The sequence below is a fragment of the Schistocerca cancellata genome, chromosome 2 (assembly GCF_023864275.1).
Source record: "Schistocerca cancellata isolate TAMUIC-IGC-003103 chromosome 2, iqSchCanc2.1, whole genome shotgun sequence".
Classification (NCBI taxonomy): domain Eukaryota; kingdom Metazoa; phylum Arthropoda; class Insecta; order Orthoptera; family Acrididae; genus Schistocerca; species Schistocerca cancellata.
Genome location: NC_064627.1, coordinates 498,671,815 through 498,696,022, shown reverse-complemented (window position 1 = coordinate 498,696,022; position 24,208 = coordinate 498,671,815). Strand labels below are relative to the sequence as shown.

Sequence of the window (24,208 nt, the reverse complement as noted above, 5' to 3'; positions counted from 1 at the left end):
ATCCCACTAACCACCAACAGAACCTGCATTTTGACAGCTGTCAATCTTTCCACACCAAAAAGTCTCTCCCATACAGCAGGCCACTCATGAATGGCAGACCTGCAGCAGAGAGAACTCTCTTGCGCAGTATGGTGACGTCTCACGAGGGCCTTCACAGACAGGCACTACCCCCAAGACCTAGTCTGCAACATATTTCCTATGCCCTATCCTTACTCACCCTTAATCCTTCCACCACTCTCAAGAATCAGACACAATGGAATGACCTCCTCTTTACCCAGTATTATCCAGATCATAACAACTGAACCATATCCTTCACCAGGGTTTGATTATCTGTCGTCATGCCTAATGTGGTGTTCTGCCACCCACCCAATCTTCACAACATCCTAGTCCATCCTTGTGCCACTTCCACCCACAACTCCTTGCCACAGGGGTCATATCTCTGTGGGAGATCCAGGTGCAAGACCTGTCCAATCTACCCACCCAGCACTTACTACACTAGTCCTGTCACAGGCTTATCTTACACCATCATAGGTAGGACTACCTGTGAAAGCACCTATTTCATATACCAAATCTACTGCAATCACTGTGCAGCATTTTATGTCTGTCAATCTGTCAAGCAACCACCTGTCCATCAGAAAGAATGGCTACTGTCAAACTGTGGCCAAGAACAAAAGTGACCACTCGGTGGTACAATTTGCAGCTGAGCACAGTATGCTCAGTTTCAGTGGCTGCTACATAACATAGCCTGGACCAACTGGATCCTCCCCTCCAGCACCAGCTTTTTCTGAGTTACACAAATTAGAGTTCTTCTTGCAACACATCCTTCACTCCCATAATACTCCTGGCCTCAATCTCCATTAACCCTCTATACCCACACCCTGCACCCAACAATTTCTCCTTTCTCTGTACTATCGCCCCCTTCCAACTTAAATCCACATCAGCTTCATTGTGTACCACTTACTATTGGCTCCAAAACCCACACAACACATGCCTAGTCAATGCATCTGCCACCCCTCCCTGCTGCATTCCTAGGCAGCAAACCAGCTGGTTCTCCCTGAACCAGTGGCTGCCTATCCCAACCCCTCTTCCTCCCCCTCCCTCGCTCTCCCCCTCCCTCGCTCTCCCCCTCCCTCGCTCTCCCCCTCCCTCGCTCTCCCCCTCCCTCGCTCTCCCCCTCCCTCGCTCTCCCCCTCCCTCGCTCTCCCCCTCCCTCGCTCTCCCCCTCCCTCGCTCTCCCCCTCCCTCGCTCTCCCCCTCTCTCCCTCCCCGTACAACCCCCAGTCTACCTGCTGAACTGTCTTGATCTCCTTTACTCCTAAAGTATTTACTGGAGAAAGTTTAACAAGTGGTGCTGTATGCATTGGTTCAAATAATAGTCTTCACAAATTTTTGTTTTTGTTCAGGTGACAGATCAGACCTGAATGTCTTGGCTTTCGAGAAGAAACTGAGAGAAAAAGGCGATGAGCTTGATAATCTGAGAGACCAGTTTTACCACTTGCAGAAAGAAAATGAGAAGGTATGGCAAGAGTAATTTATTTATAATTCATTGCAAATATCTTTGCATTTTTTAGGGCTTTAACAATTGATAGTTCAGGTGCTTTTGAATTCTTTGTAACCTACAGTTAAAGAACATGAGTATAATTTTAGATTTACTTTATTTCAATATTTGTCTTTTGCTTAATATAATATTATGCTAATGGCAAAAATTAGTTACTAAAACATTAGGAAAGGCAACCCCTCACTTTGCAACTGACTGGTGTTTCGTGTGGCTGTGATAAGAATTGTCACAAGAGGAGATAGAAAATTACATTGAGAATTCTTAATATAACCTTTAGCATCAGTTAAGAGTGACAGTGTTTCAAGGAAATTGGTGTATATGAAAGGTCATGTGACAATAAAGAGTCTGTTCTTTCGGATTGTATTCTATTTGTGAAAGCAAGAAACACTGACCTGAACACAGAGCTCAACCCATATGGCACTAGCTTAGCTTAGTTTAGCATCTCCTCATTATTTTTCACATACTTTATGATTTTACTCAAGACAACATCACACTTAAGATTACTCTATTTAACTGTAAGTAAAACTGTATAAATTGTTGCCAGTGTCCAAGTCACCCTCAGAATAATTTCGTTTCTCCTTGTTATATAGGATTACATTATTCTCAAGAAACAGTGATATTTGATTCCAATAATCTTCTTCCTTGATCAAGTAATGTAGATATTAAAGTCTGATGTAAAAGCATTCAATTGCAATTTGTCAAAGGCTTATCTAAATTGCATATGCAAGAAAAACTTAAGAACCAAATTGGCATGTCATCTTTTGTTGTGTAATCAGTAATGTCTCTCTATAATTTCAGCACCTTAATAAATCTTAATTCAGAATAATGCCTGTTATGCACATTTGACGTTTTATATAAGAACTAGAGTCCACTGCCATTAATTTATTGGAAAATACTCCCATAATGTATTTGTTTCTTTGTTATTTTCTTACTGTAAGCCATAAGTGTTAATACTAAAATACAGTGAGTCATTCTGAATGAATAATAAAGGTACCTATAAATCATATAATTCTTATTTTTAAGTTAAGGTTGCTTTCCACTGAAGACAGAGGATCAAAATGTGCAAACTGTCAGTCACGTGAAAGAAAATTAATGGGAGAAGACACAGGACAGCCTATGGAGCAAAAAGAAGAGAAATGGATTGAATTAGAAGAAAAGCTGATTGGTAAGCTTGGCTTTGGCAACTTGTTACTGTGTTTAGCAGTTATCTTCTGTATGTGAAATTACGCACTAAATTACTGCTTCTGATTTCAGTGTCAACAAGGAGAACCCAAGAACTTGAAACTGAACTACAATGTATGTGGGAACTGTGTCAGAGATACTTAATGGACACACAGGTAAATTCTCTTCCATATATTCCATGTTTTGTAAAATAATGTGTTCAAGAACAGAGCTAAACTTATTGTTTTTTTCTCCATGTTTCTTGTATTCATGTCAGCAGTGTGTGACTGCCCCTTTCCTGATGATTTCACTGTCATTGTGATACTATTAGGCTGCAGGGAAAAATTCTGTTACAAACCGGTATAAAGTCTTTACGTTATATCACATTGATAACAAGAAAGCCCTAGTAACTGTACTTAAATTTTCACAAGATGTGATACCTTTCTTATAACAGTGCTTCTGTAAACAGGTGCAGGAGCTTGAAAATGTTGTTAAACAGTTGAAGATGGAAAGAAAAGATCATCATCCAAATACACTAGTTGAAACTTATGGCTACCAACAGGATGTGGTGAGAGGTAAACTGGACAGCTAACTTCTATATGTCCTCCATAACATAATTTGTACTGACATAGGTCTCAGTTTATGTATTTTAAATATATGATCTCTCTCTCTTAGGCACATGGAAGAAAATTCAGCAAGAAAACAAAGATTTAAAACTGAGAATTGAAGAGTTGGAATCCTTAATATCATCCAACAATAAAGGTTAGCTCAAATCATTTCTGAAATAATGTATGTGTTGTGTATGTATGAATGTTTCTGTTGCTGGAAACATTGCCATCATTGATGTGAACATTTTGATTCAATAGAACAACAACGAAGTCCCAAATTATGCAAACAGTATCTGATCTTATAATCCTTGAGTAACTTAGCAGTCATTCACCTTTTTTTATTGTACTGAAGGATATGCTATTAACAATATTACAGTTCCAATAGACTTAATGTTGCATTCAGAGCTGTAAGAGGAGACAACGAAGGAAATTCCATATAAACCAAAACTATTCCAATAGCCTTAGAGGAAGCCTTCAAATCCTTTAACACAGAGAACAAAACAGAAATTCACATTACTAAATTACATGTGAACTGCCTTCGAGCTACTGAAGATATCATACTGTTCACCTCTATTGCAGATAGCCTTCAGGAGTGAACAGAAGTAACTAATACAGCAGATTTTAATGTAGATTTGAAAGTCAACAGTAATAATACTAAAATAACGTACAATAAACAAGGAAACTAAAGTTATATAAGTAAATGATGAAGTCGTAGAACAACTTTGGCGAGTTTATTTTTTAGGTTCTGGAGTGCTTACGAAAACTAAATAGGGTTCTTCAAAACTAAGCTCCAGTGTGCCTGAAAAGGAAAGTTCAGTATCAATGCAAATTTCCAGTTTTGACTTAAAACAGCGAGACAGAGTTTTTATGCAAAATTCATTCAAATACTGATAGGAAAACAAAGGAAAGGATTTTGGGAACATAAGGGAGTAGAAGACAGAATTACGTATATTGAAAATGAAATTGAGGTTAATAGGTACTGCATGGACAAAGGTGTTCTTTGCTGAATTCTAAGGGACAAGAAAAGGCCTACGTGACAAAAGTAACACAAGATGGGTAGATGGCCTAAAATACTTGCAGCGCCACATGGATACGTGTAGTTGATAATCATGCATGGAATCTTTTGAGATAGTCTTCAACCAGCAGTAGATAGCAAGTGGTGGCTGCTGCCATTGCAGCTGCTGCTGCTACTGATGATGATAATAATAATCATCATTTTCATATTGTCATAAAAACATCAAAATAACATTTAAGTAATGCCATCATCATTTTAAAAGAGAGGTTGTGGAAAACAAGTTGAACATATGTTTTGGAATAGTTATTCAATTACTTTTATGAACTCCACAGTGTTTGCCAGTTATGAATTGTTTTGTGTTGTTACAAAGCAGCCATATACATTTGCAATGATTTTACAAATTTGCTTTTTGCTGCTAGTATAAAATTACCGTTATTTTTTACAAAGCTATTTTCGTATATGTGAACGAAACAAGTAATTAACATTTGTAGATTGCCACATATGCTTATCTTGTTCCCATCCTTGAGATTCATCAATCTTTGCTTTTGGTGCTGTTGTTACAAAGGAAATCTTGTAATTGAAGTCAGCCCAAACACTTCAGTTTATTGCTCGAACAGTCCACAGGTGTACTTCCGGTTCATCATGTCCTACGGGCACAAGATTTCGGCGATCAGACATGTCGCCATCATCAGGTGCGCTGATGAACTGAGCTCCTGAGGGCAGGTGGCTGTCCTAAATCCCCTTCCCCCGCAAGGCATTCTCTCCACGGTCCGCGCCCGCGGCCGCACATCGGACGTCACTGAGAGGCTGGCGTTGGCGTCTGTGGTGGCGTCGGTGTAACTGCCTTTCCGCCCTGGTCGCTCGTTCGTTTTCTTTGCTGAGCCTCTTTTTAATTAGACTCAGTGCTGGTTCCCATGCCTTGCTGAGGTTGTAGCCACAATCTCTGTTGATGAGTCCGTCCGTGGTACAAATTTTGATAGCCTCTCTAACGACGCTGTCCCAGTATTTAGATGTCTGTGCCAATAGCCTGGTATGTTGGTAGTCCATTTCATGATTTTCGGACAAACAGTGCTCTGCGACTGCCCACTTGTTGGGGTACATAAGTCAAGTGTGCCTCTGATGTACTCGGCAACGATCTTCGATGGTGCGCACTGTTGTCCAATGTAAGTCTTCCCACACTCACAGGGAATCTGGTATATGCCGGCCTTCCACAAACCGAGATCGTCTTTGACACTTCCCAATAATGCTCATGTTTTATTGGGCGGGCAAAAGACAGTTTGTACTCGGTGCTTCCTCAATATTCATCCTATTTTCCCCGATAGTGCGCCAGTATATGGTATATAGGCGGTGGCTGTCTCTTCCTCCATGACTTCGTCAATTTCCACACGCTGTACTGTAGAGGTGGGGTGGAGAGCATGTTTGATCTGCCATTCCAAGTACCCATTTTTCCGAAATACAGTTTTGAGGTGTTCCAGCTCACAGGGCAGACTCTCTGCATCCTAGATGGTGCACGCCCTGTGCACCAGTGTTTTCAGTACCCCATTCCTCTGCGAAGGGTGGTGGCAGCTATTTGCATGCAAATACAGGTCAGTGTGTGTTTTCTTCTTGTATACCACATGGCCCAGGGTGCCATCTGCTCCTCTTTTGACCATGACATCCAGGAATGGTAAACTTCCTTCTGCTTCAGTCTCCATAGTGAATTTGATGTTCGGATGTATGGAGTTCAGTTGTGTAAGGAAGTCTAGGAACTTGTCCCTTCCATGGAGCCATATCATGAACGTGTCATCAACAGAACATAGAAAACAAGTAGGAAACCTTCTTGGGAAGACTTACATTGGACAGACAGTGCGCACCATCGAAGACCGTTGCCAAGAACATCAGAGGCACACTCGACTTATGTACCACAACAAATCGGCAGTCGCAGAGCACTGTTTGTCTGAAAATCACGAAATGCACTACTAACATACCAGGCTCTTGGCACCAACATCTAAATACTGGGACAGCATCGTTAGAGAGGTTATTGAAATTTGTACCAGGGATGGACACATCAACAGAGATTGCGGCTATAACCTCAGCAAGGCATGGGAACCAGCACTGAGTCTAATTAAAAAGAGACTGAGCAAAGAAAACGAATGAGCAACCAGGGCAGATGAGGCAGTTACACCGACGCCACCACAGACACCAACGCCAGCCTCTCAGCGACCGCCAACGCGTGTCCGTGTGTGCGGACCGCGGAGAGAACACCTCGCGGGGGAAGGGGATTTAGGACGGCCGCCTGCCCTCAGGAGCTCAGTTTGTCAGTGCACCTGACGATGGCGACATGTCTGATTGCTGAAATATTGTGCCCATTGGACACTATGGACCGGCAGTACACCCATGGACTGTGCGAGCAAGAAATACACCAGGAGAAGCTGAAGAATCACTTCAGTTTATTGTTCAGAACCATAGTGTTTCTGTTACATAAAAGTCAACCCATTCACCTGAATAAAAATGAAATACTTCAACAATGTTAAAAACTGATTTACTTTTGTATGAGAAAAAACTAATAAACAGCATACAGAAATTTCGCAGTTGTGTCTATTTCATTTTCTTTTATATAGTTGTTCTTCTGTCTTTCACAGGTCTGCAGCAAGAATTACAGAATGGATTCACAGGAAGTGAAAGTGTTAATAAGAGTGTGAGGAATTTTTGCAGGATGGGTCCAAGTGTAAGTGTAAGTTCTTTCTTTTATTTTTTGAAATTCAAGCTAACTGTCTGTTTCCATTTTTGTTATTACTTTCAGAGTCATGAAAATGCTGTATTTTCTTAACACTCAGCTGTATGCGCCAAGGCAGTTCTATTGAAGATTAATTTGAACTCTCTCTCTTTGCCACATAAAAGCATGATAAGATCTGTGTACTTTTCAGTAAACTCACTATTGTTTACAGGAAGTGAATAGAACTATGGGAAAAACATTAGAAACTTCAGTTCATCAATTAGATGATGCTTCTTGCATGGTACAGCAGAAAGAAGAAAATGCTATTGCTGCTACTACTACTGCTGCTGAGGAGGTAGTATATGGCTTTGACACTAGATATAGTTTATATTATGTTATTATCCTTCTCATGTTTCTCACTGTTGAATAGATTGCTGAACATGTTGACACCAATGCAGCAGGAGCTACACCAATGGATAAGAAACAGCATGAAGCATATGCTAAAGCAGAGGCTTTATTAAAAGAAGAGAAGGAAAAACTCCAGGAATCAAATGTAAGTAAAGGATTTATTTGATGTAATGTCCTAACTGCTCATAATTTTTTATGGTTACCACCATGACCTAGCTAATTCTATATTGCTTCAACTGCCTCTATTCTAGGTAACATTGACTTTCATAAAACTTTTTTCAGATACAAATAGTTTCATTTGGTTATAGACTCTTTCTTCTCCAGAGCTAAAACCCAACATAGAAAAACCACAATAATTTATTTAGGAATTGTTTGCTACTCACCACATATAATAGGCATTGAGTTAATTACACAGTCTTCATCAGATGAAGGAATAAGTCTGACAGCTGAATAATATCGAGCAGTCTGTTTCATTGTGCCTCCTCTATATGGTGAGTAGAAGTCTACCATTTCATATTGTTGCTAACACAAATCAGTTTTGATAGATCAACTTTTCTGGAGCAAAATCAACAACATCGTTAGTTAGTTAGTTAGATTTACATTTCATGGATAAATTGCATGATTATTTACAACTTATATATAGTCACGTATGTAAACTAGTAATTTTTCTGTACCGCCTTTTACATACACAATGAAAATAATTTTTTCTGTGGAATAGTAGAAGCTCTCAACAACAAAATTTTTTGCTTTGTTTTTAAAATTTGATTTGCTGTATGTCAGATACAGAAATTTTGGTGATAGCATTGTGCACTCCTGTTAATGCTAGGGTCATTCGTAATGTGGAGTAATGAATTTCACTTTTCTTTTGGTATTATGCCGATCATTGTTCCTTTTGAACTGTAATAAGTTGTTTACAAAAAACTTCTAGAGGGGATATATATGTTGTGAAGCAGTAGTCAAAATGCCAGACTCATTAAACAGACGTCTACAAGATGAACATGGGTGAACACCACATTTTGATCAGTGAGAACTTTCTTACCCCAGAACATTATGCCATTCAATATTTTTAATGAAAATTCACATAATATATTAACTTGCCAATTTGTTTATCTCCAAGGTTGTAGATGTATGGAACTTAGTTGCTTTTGTATTTCAGAAACAGGTTTTTTTATCAGTTTAAATTCTCAGCAATATAGACACCTAATTTTTTTTCAAGTTTCTTCCATAGTCATGCTATGTAATACATTCGTCAGTAGTGTAGCACCTGTACATGTGCTGGAGTGAGATGACGTGTTTTTGAATTTGAGAGTTGAGACTGTCGTCAGCAAACTGCTCAGTTATATGTTTAAGAATATCATTTACTACATCTTCTGTTGCTGTATACGGGTTTTGAATGGTTACAATACTAATGTCATCTACAAAAAGAACCAATTCTGCTTGTTGTGTATAGATGTAAAGTCTTTACATATTTGAGAAACAATAGTCTTGTGTAGTCCCACAAATGATTCCTCCCCAATCAGAAGAACTGTTGTTCTTATTGGATTACTGAGCACTCAACATTTGCCCACTTTCAGTTCTATTACTTGGTCAGTCCTAATACAGTCATTTATTTCCCTCCAAATAGAGATAAAATATGTATGTAAATGGGATGATACTTAGTGAAATAATAAGTGTTTGTTTAATCAGGGAATTAGATTGTTCTTGGTTATGTTCTTAATCATTTATTAACATTCTGAGTTGCATTAAAGAATTAATATAAAGACAATGTAAACAATTTGTTGTGTCTTGGTCTCCTAGGCACAGTCTTTGCCACCATTGTACATGTTAGAATAGTTTACATTTTAAAATAGCTGATTGTGAGATCCGTACTTGTATTCTGCTTATATGTTCCATATTGCAACTTTGTGTTACATGACATAATTCAAGTTGTCTTCATATTGTTCAAAATTCCCCATTGAATCACTGTTAGAATTCCATCAAACTTCAATGCATAGCAAAGTTTGGAAACTCTACATCAATGCGGGATGTAAAATAGATACTAATCATATTACACACTAAAAGAAATTGGATAGTGTTCTGAACAGAATTTTCATCAGAAATTTCATGGCATACGGCAAAGTTATGTACTATGTTTCTCTAGTTTGTTGATGTATGTAAACAGTCTGTGTTTTCAGTAAAATAGATTATGTCTGCGTGAGGTTTACAGCAGGAGACAAAGGGATGATTCTTTACTGTATCCTACCCACTTGTATTAAGTTGTAGGTCGTGCTTCTCTAGTGAACATTTCTCAGAAAAAACTGTTAAACATTGTTTCTTAAATGAGCTACAGACGTTTCATATAACTCATACGTTGCTCACTATACAGTGCCATCAAATCAAAGGTTAATATATCTGTGCAGAATTTAGCAAAGTTTACCTTAATGTGAAAAGTTGCTTCTTCTGAATCTAACTTTTTCATGTCAGTTTTGATGCTATGGTCTACATTTTTAATGCTTTGTGTGTGCTTCTCACTAACCAGCAAATCTTCTGTGACTGCTCATAGCACAAGAGCTTCCTTTGCCTGTATGATTTTTTTTTTTAAGGACTTTATTTGCTCATCTTTGTTAATAACTTGCAATCAACATTCTGAGGCAAGGCATGAATGTTGCATCATTGTGCCAAAATATTGCCTTAATTCTTCTTTTTATGTTACCCTGCACCACTTAACCCAGTTACAGATGTCAATAATCAATCCAGCCTTTTTTTTTTTAGACTCTAGTACACAGATTCTTACACCCATTTTCTTTAGTGTTTTTGAATTTTGTTTCACACATTTGTATGTCCATTGCTCTTGTAAACACTATTTAGGAAAGAATAATCTTAATGTCGTCTTTGGCTTGAAATGATTGATAACCCTCCTTTGTAATCACACAAAATGCTTCCTTCTTCATCCTTAATTTCTATATCAAGATGAAGGACCTACAGGTTTTGAAATTTTTGGAGAACTGGCATTTGGAGCTTTCTGTAGGGCAATTCTATCGCTGCCAGTGTACAATCTTACAAAGACATTCTTACACTCTTCTTTCCTCACTCTGTTCATGAGTGGAACAGGAAAGGAAATGACTAGTAATGGTGCAGGGTGCCCGCTACCATGCACTGTACAGTGGCTTGCGGAGAGTGTATCTAGCTGTATTTTTGAACACGTTTTTTTTATAACAACTAAATACTTTTATGTTTATCATTGCTTTTTCGTAATTCATTTTTTCTGTAATTTTTGACTTTCATTGCCCGCATCTCGTGGTCGTGCGGTAGCGTTCTCGCTTCCCACGCCCGGGTTCCCGGGTTCGATTCCCGGCGGGGTCAGGGATTTTCTCTGCCTCGTGATGGCTGGGTGTTGTGTGTTGTCCTTAGGTTAGTTAGGTTTAAGTAGTTCTAAGTTCTAGGGGACTTATGACCACAGCAGTTGAGTCCCATAGTACTCAGAGCCATTTTGACTTTCATTATTTTGTATTGAATTTAAGATTTTCCAGTTTTCTACCTTTCACTAATTACATTTTCCTTGGGTATGATTTCCTCTCATTCATTCTGCTAGTTCCTTCTGCCATTAAACACTATCTTTCCTTGTTGGTTTGTGGTAATCTTCTTCATTCAGATACTCCTTTTTAGGGATCATCCACCACATGTTTTATCAGAATTCTTCCCTTTAACTGTTCACTCTTCTTTCTGGCACTGCTGGAAATACTATAAATTTGATGAAATCATTTTGGGGCCATTTTGTTAATGCTTTTTGGTATTTCCAGGTCTTCTTGAAGTCAGAAATGGTAGCCATGGCAAAAGTCATTCAGGATTTGGAATCCCAACTGGCAGATATAAAAGGAGAAAATGATTGTTTGAACAACAGTATTGAGGAACTGGATAAACAGCATCAGGCTGCCATAGGTAAAGTAGCAGTTCATTGCTGTTTCCACTACACTAATCTTCTCTTTCATTTTTATGTTGCTCTTGAGTGAATTTTCTTCAAATCAGATTATTGTAACTTATTCTGTTGTGTGTATATGTTGTCATTCAGTAAGTACATTGATACTCTCTGAGTAAAGACCTATTTTGGTAAGGAAATAACAATGTCTTAAACTGCTTCATTTCTATTTACATGCATCACTCTTTGAAATGCAATAAAAATGTGATTTACATGTGTGGTTTGTGGCAGCAATTAGCTTCCTGGTGTTTTCATTTCTATACATGTCTACACCTGTAGGATTTCAAAATTAATGGCTGCTTGCATAATATCGTTAAACTGAAAGTAATTTATTTAATTTATTGAAAACACAGGAGTGCTAGACACTTGAAATAAATGCTTCCTAGTTAAAGAAGTGGAAGTTCCTTGTTAATTTATGTACAGAGTACTGATGTAAATTTCTTTGAAAGGGAACATAAAGTGTAAATTTTGCTGGAGAAAAACAGAAAATGTGTGCATTGGTCTCTACATGGTGTTTGCGATACTTGTAGCATTTAAACAGAGCAGAAGAAAAACATTTCCATGTTCACCATGCTTTCAGTGTGATTGCACAAATAATACTTCTTTACCCAACTGCAAAACTGTTTTGGTATCAGCAGCAACAACTCGATATATTTGTAATTTATTAATGAAGTTTTCTATCAGAATTGCAACTAATAGTTTTATAGTAACTAGGATGAACATTTTTGTTGATTCTCAGATTTTACAGGTGTTTCGTGGCAGATCTGATGTAAAAACAAATGTGTTGTATACAGTGAAACATTACAAATGCAGGTAATGGTTTGAGAAGGAACAAAAATGTTCAAACAAGTCAGTAATAAAAATTTTATTTGACAGAAAAAATATCATTTGCAACTCCTGTAGATACCTTCACTAATAAATTACTGATGCTTCTTCCTGTGGTGGAGTCACTATTCTGTTAATTTCTTCTTTCATAGCAGAATCCACAGATTCCTGAATCAGCAGTAATTGCAGTTTGTTCATTGTTGTGTGTAAAGTCTCTAAGATGATGTTAGTTTTCTATCAGTGAGAAATATTGCATATGAGATTTTAGAGATGCATCTAACCTTTTTTTTTTTCAAATTTGTTTGTAGAACAATTGCTGCATGTCAAGTCAACTCTACAAAAGCAGAATGACACACTAAATTGTGAAATTCAAGAATTACGAAAGGAGATGAAAGAAATGACTCCAAATGGACACCTGGAGAACCTTCTGAAACAAAATAAGGCCCTGAAAGATGAGATTGAGGAATTAAAAGCTAACTGTGATGCATTATCAAAGGCATCCATTGAAACTCATAACTGTGATAATGATAATATGGTTTTGGAAGCAGTGAACACTTTTAAAGCAGAATTGGATATGAAGTTGGCAGAAATAATTACTCTTGATATACCAAAAGACTTTTATACCAACAGAGACAGCTTGGATGTTATAAATACAGTTGAAGCCTTAACTAAAATGTGTATGGATTTCAAATGGAAAAAAGAAACATTGGAGCGTAAAGTTGTTGAACTGATGAAAGAGATAACAGACTCCAAACAGACTTTGAATGGACATGAGGAAACCATAAAAATGCTAGAAAATGAGTGTAAACTTTTAAACAGTAGTGTTGAGTCATTAGTTGAAGAACTTCACGTTTTTAAAAGTGGAACTGATGAAGTTCTTGCCCCTATTCCAGAAAACAGTGAAGAAATTGAAGCCTTAGAACAGAAAATTACAGCACTTGAAAATGAAGTTGATGTGTTGAGAGAAGCTAGGTCTAATTTGGAAACTGATGCAGCTAAATTACGAGAACATGAAAGCAACCTTGTGAAACAGTTGCAATCTACAGAGGCAATGTTACGAAATCAAGAGAATATTCAGAGAGAAGCAGCAAAGTGGCAAGAAATGGCAGATGATGCAAAGAGAGAAATTAATGAACTTAGAGACTCGAAACTAACACTTGAGGCTGAAATTGATAAATTAAAAATCCATGAACAAACTGTCAGTGAATTAAGGGGAAAGAATGAGGTCTTGCATGATGATATACTTATGGCAAGAAGCGAAGTTCAGTTGTTGACTGAAAAAGTAGCAGAATATGAAAATTCAAATTCTGCATTACGAGATAAAGTTATGGAATTAGAAGAAAAAATTGCAGCTGCTAACAGGCAAAGCATAGATGACAAAACTGAGCTTAGGAAAATGCAGGAACTGCTTAAGGTAACACAAGATAAATTAGGTGCAGCTGAAAACATGTTAATCAGTATTGAGACTGAACATGATAACCTCAGAAAGGTTGTTGAATTGAGAGATGCTGAAATAACAGGACTGAAAAAGAACTTGGAGGAACTGGATAAAATGTCAGAAAGCATGGCAGAGTTGCGTACTGCTCATACATCTCTTCAGAAACATCTAACAGATAGTGAACAGGAACTGCAAAGCATAAAAAGCCAGTTTGAGATCAGTGAAAAATTGAATAGTTTGCTTCATGAGAAACTTAATATAAAATTTATGTCTTCTAAAGTTCTAGTGGGTGATGAAGTTGGCCTGCAGAGAAAGTTAACTGAAATTGAAAATTGTGGCAGTGCTGACAAACATTATATTGATCAGCTGAGAAATGAACTCCACACAAAAGAACTGAAATTATATGCATTAGATCAGGAAATAAGTGCACTACGGATGGAGGAAGAGAGATGGAAAAAAGATAAGGAAACTGTTGATGAACTACAATGCATGTACCATGAAGTCTTGTCACAGTTAAACCGTAAGGAAGAAGAGATCATGGCTGTAAAAGAGACATTAGCTGCAAGTGAACAGATTAATGCTGTGCTTCACAAGAAGCTTAATATTTCATACAAAGGAATCGAAGCCCTGCAGCAAGGAGGTCCATCAGTTCAGCAGATAATTCATGAAATTGAAAATGTGATTATAAGAGATGAAAATGAATTTAGAAATCTAAATAATGAATTACAGCAGAAACAATGTAAAATTCAGGAACTGGAGTCTCTCAATGAAATGTTGAAGAAAGAGATTACAAATCATTTACAAGGACATTGGGAAATGGGCTCTCAAAAACAGGATTTGTCTTCTCAGTCAAATATACACAACACTGGAAATATGGAAGTCTTGAAATGGAAGGAAGCAGCTTTCAGTGCTGAGCAGCAAGTGGATAACACATTACAGTTAAAGTCTGATTCCTCAAAGGAATGCCAGAAGCTATTAATTGATGAGCCAAAGATGCATGACACAGAGCTGGAGAGTGAGATGTCACAAGATAAATTACAGCAGAGGTATGAGAGCTGTAGATCCCATAGTTTGACTGATGGTACTGCACATGCTGATTTGATATTCTTAAAGCAACTGCTTTCTGCAAAAAACAAAGAATTAAGTGAAAAACAACAAGAAATATTTGAACTGCAATTGCAGTGCCAGAGATTACAGGATGTAGAAGCTGCACTTACTGTTGCAAGAAATGAAGCTGCAAATTGGAAATCAGAAGTGTATTCCATTCAACAGAAACTTCAAGAAGAAATGAAATACAAGACTGAGTTGACATTGGTAACTGAAAAACTGCTAGTTGCTGAAGAAGAACTTACCAGAATAAAACAGAAACAGAAAGAATTTGAACAACTGAGGGAGGCCAAACAGTCTCTTGAATCAAAATATGAAGAACTCTGTCATTCAAAAACAAAATTAGAGGATGAAATGGAGAAACTGAAGGATATGGATAAGTCTAATCTGTCCAAAATACACAGTGATAAATCAGTAATGACCAATGTGAAGGTTCTGGATGGTACACATTTGTATGCTGCTAGTGCTGATCATGTTCAACGTGAGACTGTCCAGTATATAACAGAAACAAACAATTCTACTCTAGGGAGATCACCTGTATTACCATTGCTCCAGGAAAGAAATAGTGAAAACAACTTGCTAAAATTGGAGAACAATAAATTGATTCCATTAGCTGTGTCAGATAAATCAACTGCGTCTATAGTTCAGGAAAATAATGATGGATTAAAAGACCAAATAAGATTGCAGAATGAAGAAGTAATTGGAATGGCCAAAGAAACCATTGCAAACCTATCCAAAATTATACAGGATAAGGATATAGAAATTGAAGGTCTGAAAGGAAAGACATTACAACTGCAACACGAAAAAGATGAATTAGTTAAAACTGTTCACATAAAACACCAAGAGAATATCCAGTATCACAATGAGATTCAGCGTCTGAGTGGCCTCCTGAGCCAAGAATTGAGGAGATCCCAGGAGATACAGCAACAGCACAGAGGACTGGTTAAGCAACATGAAGACAAGCAGAAATTATTGCTGAACACCCAGAATGAAGTAATCTCTCTTAAGCAGAGACTGGAGAGACTTGAAGCAAGCTACATAAGCCAAAGCAGTAATGCTGAAATAGAAGGTAATGCTCCCATAAGAGAAGGAAACCACACTGACGAACTGAAGTCAATTATAGTGAGTAAAGACCAGGTTATTGAGAAAACTGTTTCAAGGCTGAGCATTTGTGAGCAAGAGCTAGAGTTGAAGCAACAGGAGGTCAAACTTCTCAAAGATCAGTTGAATGCTGCTCATCACACTCAGAGAACTGTTGATTGTGAAAAGAATGATGGTCTCAAGGTTGCAGAATCTTTTAATACTCATCCAAACAATATGGTAAGTATGTCAAAAAACTTTAGTTTGGTTTCAACATTAGTGCTACATTTCATTGTGATGTTCTGCATTTCTGAGTTTAGGTGGGAAATGAAGCCACAGTGGAACCCCCTGAACAAGCTACGCTTATATCTCAAATACAGGATATGGAACAGGAATATCATCGCTTGACAGTCCGTCTTCATGAGGAACAAGCAAAAACAAAATATTTAGAAAATGAGGTATTTAATTTATGTAGTATTATGAGTAAATACATTAGAGTCTCACTATATTATGAGGAGTTGTTACTCACCATATAGCGAAGATGCTGAGTTGCAGATAGACTCAACGACAACACACACACACACACACACACACACACCACACACACACACACACTTACGCAAATGCAACTGACACACATTACGTTCCATCCTGGATTTCCCATTGTTTGATCATAGTTTCACTATGTTTGATCATAAATTAAACTATGAAAAATCCAGGATGGAATGTAACAGTATTATGAAAAGGAAATATGCTACTCACCATGCTGAGTCTCAGATAGGCAAAACTATCTGCGACTTAGCATCCCCACTATATGGTGAGTAGCAACTTTACTTTTCATAATATTGATCTTAAACTGATGTTTTTAATTCTTATAATAAGATCTAAAAGTACCAATTATCAATTCTCCTTCATTTCAGGATTAAATAAGGGCATGCCAGAGAAAACTTGTATTCAGTTTGAATCCCCAGACCTAAAATGATTCTGTGTAATATATGTGATTCACTAATTTTTGGTAATTTGTTTACCAAGCTTCTTGGTCTGTCTTTACTGTGCCATGTTTTTAACATTCATTAGGCTGTACTTGTTTTCTTGATGGTACTAACAGTGAACCAACTTCAATCAGGTTGACAGACATAGGTGAGTATGGATTTGGCCAGTTTGTGAACGTAATAAAACTAGCACATATTTCAATTACTATTATTTCATGCAATGGTGAAATGCCAGTGTGCTGCAGACATTTGAATTTTATTTATATTGACTGTGTCACAAGGAAGGTGGGAAACTATATAATATGTCTTCAACCTCTGCAAGTAACTTTATAAGGATGGGGATACCTCCAAAATCTGTGGCATATGTTAAAACTGTATTCTGTAAAACCAGAATACCCTTACAGACATGTAACTTACATTTGTGGTCTTGTAACCCTAATTGTCAAAAATTGAAATTCACCTCAGAATGGATGGACTACTTTTGTTTTTTCTTGAATCAGAAACATACATATACAGACTAACAATCAAATCAGAAGTAGGTGACTTAGAAAGGGAAAATACAAATATGCTGAACTTGTATCTTCATATCACATGTATCAAGAACTTGCAACCTCCAAGGTACTTGTTAACTGTGACATTCACCAAACAACTATGCAATTGAGATGTTATTTTATTTTTGCTACCAGTTTAGGCAATTCTTATGCCAACTTCAAGCCCCATATACACCTCCCAAAAATACTTGATATTGGCATACGGGGGCATATTCTTCTGGATGTCATGAATTTGTAGCTCAGGCACTTCCTTTGAAGACTTGACTGCAACTGAGCACACCTGCCCAAGTCTTCAAAGGAAACACTTGAGCTACGAATTCACAACATCCAGAGCCAGTATGATAATATCAATCATTTTTTAGAGATTCATATGGGGTCTGAAGATGGCGCAATGAATTGCCAAAACTCATAGCAAAAATGTAATAAAATAAAATAACATCACATCTCAATTGCAGGGCTGATTGGCATATTTCATTGATAAATATTTGTCCCATGTCCATGATGGATCAACATGTCTAAGGTACTTGGTGTGGCATGAATGGTATCATCTGTTGTGCAAGATGTTGAGCATAAAAGGTACTGAAACTTATGCCTTGTGATTTCTTCTTGTCCACATTCACAGTATGTGTCGTGTATTAATGTTCAGCGCACCACCACCTACAAGGTAACTCACCTGAGACAAACTTCTGCCCTGTTTTGTGAATATTTGTGTTCTTGGTAAAAAGCATGCCATAGCTAATGCAATCATGATTGCTGACTGTTAAGAACCAGCCAAGATTGCAATCCTGTTTCACTCTAGACATGTTTGACTTTCAGTTAGTATGTAGGTCTTGCTGGCCATGTATTGATACCATAAAAATTAGGGCTGTGATTCAACTTAAACTCATATTGCTTGATTTGCAGACTGCAGTAAATAAAAATACTTTAATGCAGATAATAACAGCCAAGGTGGAACCAAGTCTCTAACATTTGAATAAATTTATGGTTTTAGTATTCCATGTGAAGAATATGATCTTGAAAGTTGTCAAGAGATGCTGATGTGGCACAAGAATGAATATCATCCTGGTGCCATATGGAAACTTAAAGCTTCTTGATAAATCATGTACATATGCATGCAGGATTACCTGAACATCATCTTTGTGATTATTATGGCATACATTACATTGAGGAGGTACCAGAACTAGCATTTTTTCCTAAGATCAATATTTTGGTTCATTATTGTCCCACATTTGGATAGGAAGGAAATGGAGCTTCTCAGGTAGTTAGCATAGTACTGCCAACCATATGTCAAAGATACTAGGTTGACAATATTATGAAAAGGACAGACTGTTACTCACCATATAGTAAGATATTGAGTCACAGATAGGCACAACAAAAAGACTACTAAACAAGTAAGCTTTCAGCCAAACAGCCCTCTTCTGAATTATACAACACACACACATACACATTCATGCAAACACAACTCTCACATGCATGATAACAGTCTCAGGCTGCCAAGGTCAGACTGCAAGCAAGGGTCATGTTGAGAGAAGCAGTCTGGATGTTGGGGGTAAGGAGAAGGCTGGGGCAGGCAGGGTGGGGGATGGTAAAAAAATGGTTCAAATGGCTCTGAGCACTATGGGACTTAACATCTGAGGTCATCAGTCCCCTAGAACGTAGAACTACTTAAACCTAACTAACCTAAGAACAACACACACATCCATGCCCATGGCAGGATTCGAACCTGCGACTTTAGCGGTTGTGCGGTTCCAGACTGAACCGCCTAGAACTGCTCGGCCACACCAGCTGGCTGGGGGATGGTAAAGTACAGCTTGTGTGAGCATACAGGAATGTGGAGGGGAGAGGTTAGAGCAGCTACTTGCAGTCAGGTTAGACAGTTGGTGGGTGGTGGAGGGAGGGTGGAGAGTGGGAAAGGAGAGAAGTAAAAAGACTGTGGGTGCATTGATAAGCTTGTGTAGTGCTCCAGTCGTAAGAGGGGAGGATATGATAAGTGGGTGAAGGACGTTGACTGACGAAGGTTAGGGTCAGGAGGGTTATGGGAACATAGGATGTATTGCAGATAGAGTTGCCACCTTCACAATTCAGAAAAGTTGTTGTTGGTAGGAAGGATCTAGATGGCACAGGTTGTGAAGTGGTCTTGAAGTGAAGGAAGTTGTGTTGGACAGTGTGTTCAGCAACAGGGTGGTGAAGCTGTTTCTTGACTACAGTTTGTCTGTGGCCATTCATGCAGACATACAGTTTGTTGGTTGTCATGCCGATGTAGAATGAACACAGTGGTTACAGCTTTGCTTGTACTTCTGCCATATATCCTATGTTTCCATAATCCTCCTGGCCCGAACCTTTGTCAGTCACTGTCCTTCACCTATCCATCTGCTTCCCAATTCCCACTCCAGATCTACACAGCCTACACTAATGCATCCATAGTCTTTTTACTTCTTTCCTTCTCCACTCCCCGACCGCAGCCCTCTGCCTAACCTCCTGATTGCGCCTAGCTGCCCTGTCCTCTCCCCATCTTGTCTTTCTATGCTCCCACAAGCAGTAATTTACAACATACTTTACCATACCCCACTCCTACCCTGCTATTCCTCCCCGTACCTGCCCCAGCCCTTAGCCCCCTCATTACCCCCACCACTCACACTGCTTCTCCCATCATGCACTGTTGCTCACAGTTGAAAGCTTACTTGTTTAGCAGTCTTTTTGTTGTGCCTATATGCAACTCAACATCTCCACTAAGTGACAGGTAGCAATCTATCCTTTTCATAACACTGTAATTATTCCATCCTGGATTTTCAGTTGTTACATATCAGGTTGAATTATTAGCACTACTGCATACAGATTATATGATCTAGAAGTTTCATCTTTTACTTTCAATTTAAATGAACATATGTTTCCATTGAGGCTGTAATTTTATGTAATACTTTTATTTGTTAGTGACCAATCACAATCCCTCTGTCATTATCAAGCATTTACATATTAACAAGAACCATCCATTTTGTGTTAATAGGCAAATGCCTGATATTGACCATCAGGTTGAGACTACCAATAGCAAATAAAAGTATTACACAATGTTACAGCCTCAGCAGAAACATCTCTTCATTTAATGTGTATTTAATGACTGTGGTCCTAGTTATAAGAGAGAACACTTACTTTGAATTGAGATTCAGACAATATAATATTGTCCTTATTATGTTATTCCAGCAGAAGTAATTACATCATTGGCTGCCATTTTTTCAAAAGATGAAATAAGTATATTACTCCTGTTCAGCACTAAAGCATCATTCATATCATAGTGGTTTCTGTGGTCTCCTCATGTACTTTCCTCTCAGGTCTCTGTGCTGATCTGTATTGTCAATTAGTTGGAACATGAAACAAAAATATTACTTGAGTAGTTTGTGTTATTGACATAAACAGCTTCAGTACACTATTTTCTGCATGTGTCCAAGTCATCCAACTTGTTCCATAAATATTACACTATGCTTTGGCCAGTGGAGAGCTAGGAAGGGGTAGTTGTCAGTGAGCCATATGATTTGATTATCTCTCTCTCTCTCTCTCTCTCTCTCTCTCTCTCTCTCTCTCTCTCGCTGTAATGCCTGTAAATGGTTGGTGAAGTGGCAATTTCAACAAATGGAGCTCTCTTTTGTTAACATTGTATGCCATTTGAGTACAACAGTACATGCACACAAAGCAACTCGTACATCCTCATTTAATGTCTTAATATTTGGTACTAGCAGAAACATTCTCTAGTTATGAAATAAACAAAATAAAGTAAAATAACTCGGCTGCTTTCCTCGAGCAGACTACACTACATTCCTGTGTAGCATACCCTTGGATGCCTTTGGCACGGTGATAATGAGATGTTGAAGACTACAAAACTACTGTGAAAACAGTCTTCTAACACACAGTGCAGTTTGCTGACTACCACATATAATGTTCTGTGAAGCCAAGAAATGCTGTAGGGAACACTTTGTTTATCTTTTGTTCATAACATAAGACTGTGAGAGGGAATTTATTTTCCCTAACTATGGTGATGTGCCTTTAAGTCAGCTTGACTACAACATGTCAAAGATGGTAATAAAGGAAGTACCTCTTTTCTGCCTTTGTTATATAGCACTGTAGTAAGTTCAGTAATATGGAAGGGAGAATGACTCGCAAATCAGAAAACTGATGCTGTGTGATTGAGAGCATGGTGTTAACCTTTGTTACTGCTTTCTTCTTACTGTGACCTGGAATTTCTGTGAATTAAATCTGTTTTTTATATATGTTCACACCGTTTTTAAGAAAAGGTGTTGAATAAATTTGGCAGATTGTCTATTTTGTGATGTCTGATGTCTGGGCCCTAGGGGTCTAACTGTTTTTAACATCATGCCCACAAATATTGCTGATATAAATAGAAAATTGTTAAGAGTTATTTCTTGATTGTTTCATGTTATGAGATAGATGGAGCATTCTTCATAACCTATAAAACATTTTTTTTTCATTCCAGTCAACAAAAATTTTGGTTTAGGAAATGGAGTCAAGAAGACAGAGATAATAAATTATACAGTTTATTTTCTTACTCCTAAAACACATACATAAACACCTGTCCTTATTAAGTTCTGTGACCTAAAACTATGTACCTTGTAATTATAAATAGACTAATAGATTATAAAACTGGTAGTTACAGGAAAAGAAGGAAAAAGGAATAACTTTACAAAAGGAGTTGGATCGCCTGCGAGAACACTTGGTGACAGTGGAGGAAAGCTATACTCAGGAGACATTACGTGCTGAACAACAAGTTCAGAGCCTCCAAGCAAGGCTGAGCAGCGCAGAGGAGAGACTGAAGTGTTCTTCCACAGCATATACATCAGCCAGGTAAACTACATTGCTTCAATTTTTGTATTAACAAAATTATTATGTTATCTTTTATAACACAATAAAATGGAAAGTTCAGTTAAGAACAATATTACAATAACAGGAAGATGGAAGTACCTACATTCAGAGAAGAAAGTTTGTAGCTCTAAAGAAACAGCTAGAAATACTTTTTGTTCCTTAAATCCATGCTGGGGAAGTCCTGAAGGATGTATAACATGTCCTAACAAAATAAATACATAAAGGTGTGTATACATTTATGAGTACCACAGCCACAAATGACTCAGGTTCTGCTCAGGCATAAAATGTAAGCAGCGAATGTCCCCTGTACATTCAGTGATCCACATTGCTCACTAGTGTGTAGACACTTCTGAGAATACAGCCATCCCACTGGGTCTAAACATCCCTTTTTGGTCACCATAAACACTGACATTGGGTGGCTTACACCAAGCAGCTCACAAGCAAAGTGCACTCTTGTGAGCATCACAAATGGCTTGTGAGCAGCTTGGTTCACAAGTCTGTATGCACCTTAATACACACATACAAAAGAAGAGTTATGCCAATATTTTCGAAAGATCCAAAATGAAAAGAGACTAAAGCTGATAAGTTAACTTTGTGATACTTAATAACAGCGACAACATTACTGCACCACAGATTTAAGTGACACATATTGATATTATTGATAATATACACATCAGTTGCTTCTTCTAAAAAACTGTTATGGAAAAATATCTAAATTATACTTCAGACATTATATGTTCCTTTTTTAGGGTGAAAAGAGGAATTGGTTGGGAAGGAAATGGGGCGGGGGTTGTAAGACTCTAGGTTGAGAAGGACCCACTTGTTTGTTGTGAGTCCATCAAGCACTGTGGTTTGACTGACCTCCCCCTCTTCCCCAACCAGTTTCTCTTTCTTCCCTGAAGAATGAACATAGAGGATCCAAAAACTATGGTTATTATTTCATGCTTACACTTCAGAGTGGTTTGCAAAGTATGTATGTAGATGTAATATTTAAGTCATGAGTTCAGTGTATTGTTTGGTAGCACTGCAGCCACAATAGGGCAAAGACATTTGATTGTATTTACAGTGAATTGTTCCCAGTGCCTGCTCATGTACTGTTCAAGGTAAATCATGCACTATAAGAAAAGTTGCCTGTGGCAGAGTCTTATTCACACAGCATACATGGATGTTGTATTAACATACAACTTGTTTTGCTGTTTCCAGATATTACCCAGACATACTTTGCAGTGATTAGCCATTTGTCAGTTCCACAAGGGTGTCAGAGATTTATGAATGACATTGCTACTGACGCTTTGAAGTGTAGGTTATTCTGCCTGATATCAGCATTGTTCTTGCATGATATTTTTGTAACATAACTCATATCGTCATCAGGTGATACCCGAGACTGCTCATTGAGTGGAACAGGTACAGTATTTGTACCTGTAGTCCTCTTTCTCCATAGTTGGTTCCAGGTGCTCTGTCTGCCATCTGCTCCCTCTAGCAGCATCCTGAGGTGTTCCAACTTCAGTCTGTTGTGTATGTCTGATTGCCAGCATTCCGTTTTCTGTCGTGTGCAATTCTAGGTGTTCCATCTGCAGCCCACTCCCACCATACATGTTCTTAGGCATTGCCTCTTTGGTCTGAGCACTGACTTTTGTCTTAGTTCAGTATTCTTGTCTGCATGCTGGTGTTCCATTTTTGGTTCAGTGCTGTTCTAGATGTTCCCTTTGTGGTCCGCTCCTACTAGAAGTGTCGAGCAATGTTTCATCTACGGTCTGGTACATCTGGTACTCTGTCTGGTGTTCATTCACCATGTCCACCTCAGTTCTTCTTTTTGTGGAGTTGTGCTGCTGCCTGCGTTACATTCTCAGCACAGGATCCCAGGCTCTGCTGAACTGGTACCAATTGACATGATTTTCTGTTAGCTACAGGCTCTCTCATAACTTTACACCAGCATCTGTGGTCCG

General features: G+C 38.1%; 1 protein-coding gene across 3 annotated transcripts in view; it reads left to right on the top strand.

Moving 5' to 3' along the window:
- Window positions 1-24,208, top strand: part of LOC126162040 (thyroid receptor-interacting protein 11-like) — a 442,937-nt gene that overhangs the window by 331,254 nt on the left and 87,475 nt on the right. Inside the window, exons 5-16 of one of the 3 annotated variants that reach the window (XM_049918272.1) lie at window positions 1,404-1,516; window positions 2,582-2,723; window positions 2,813-2,895; window positions 3,189-3,294; window positions 3,395-3,481; window positions 6,964-7,049; window positions 7,270-7,392; window positions 7,468-7,590; window positions 11,225-11,363; window positions 12,534-16,090; window positions 16,171-16,308; window positions 22,051-22,244. In XM_049918272.1, the coding sequence (XP_049774229.1) occupies window positions 1,404-1,516; window positions 2,582-2,723; window positions 2,813-2,895; window positions 3,189-3,294; window positions 3,395-3,481; window positions 6,964-7,049; window positions 7,270-7,392; window positions 7,468-7,590; window positions 11,225-11,363; window positions 12,534-16,090; window positions 16,171-16,308; window positions 22,051-22,244 (4,891 nt within the window). Of the gene's footprint in view, window positions 1-1,403; window positions 1,517-2,581; window positions 2,724-2,812; window positions 2,896-3,188; window positions 3,295-3,394; window positions 3,482-6,963; window positions 7,060-7,269; window positions 7,393-7,467; window positions 7,591-11,224; window positions 11,364-12,533; window positions 16,091-16,170; window positions 16,309-22,050; window positions 22,245-24,208 lie in introns of all 3 variants that reach the window. The other 2 variants (XM_049918270.1, XM_049918271.1) reach the window with 2 other exon arrangements.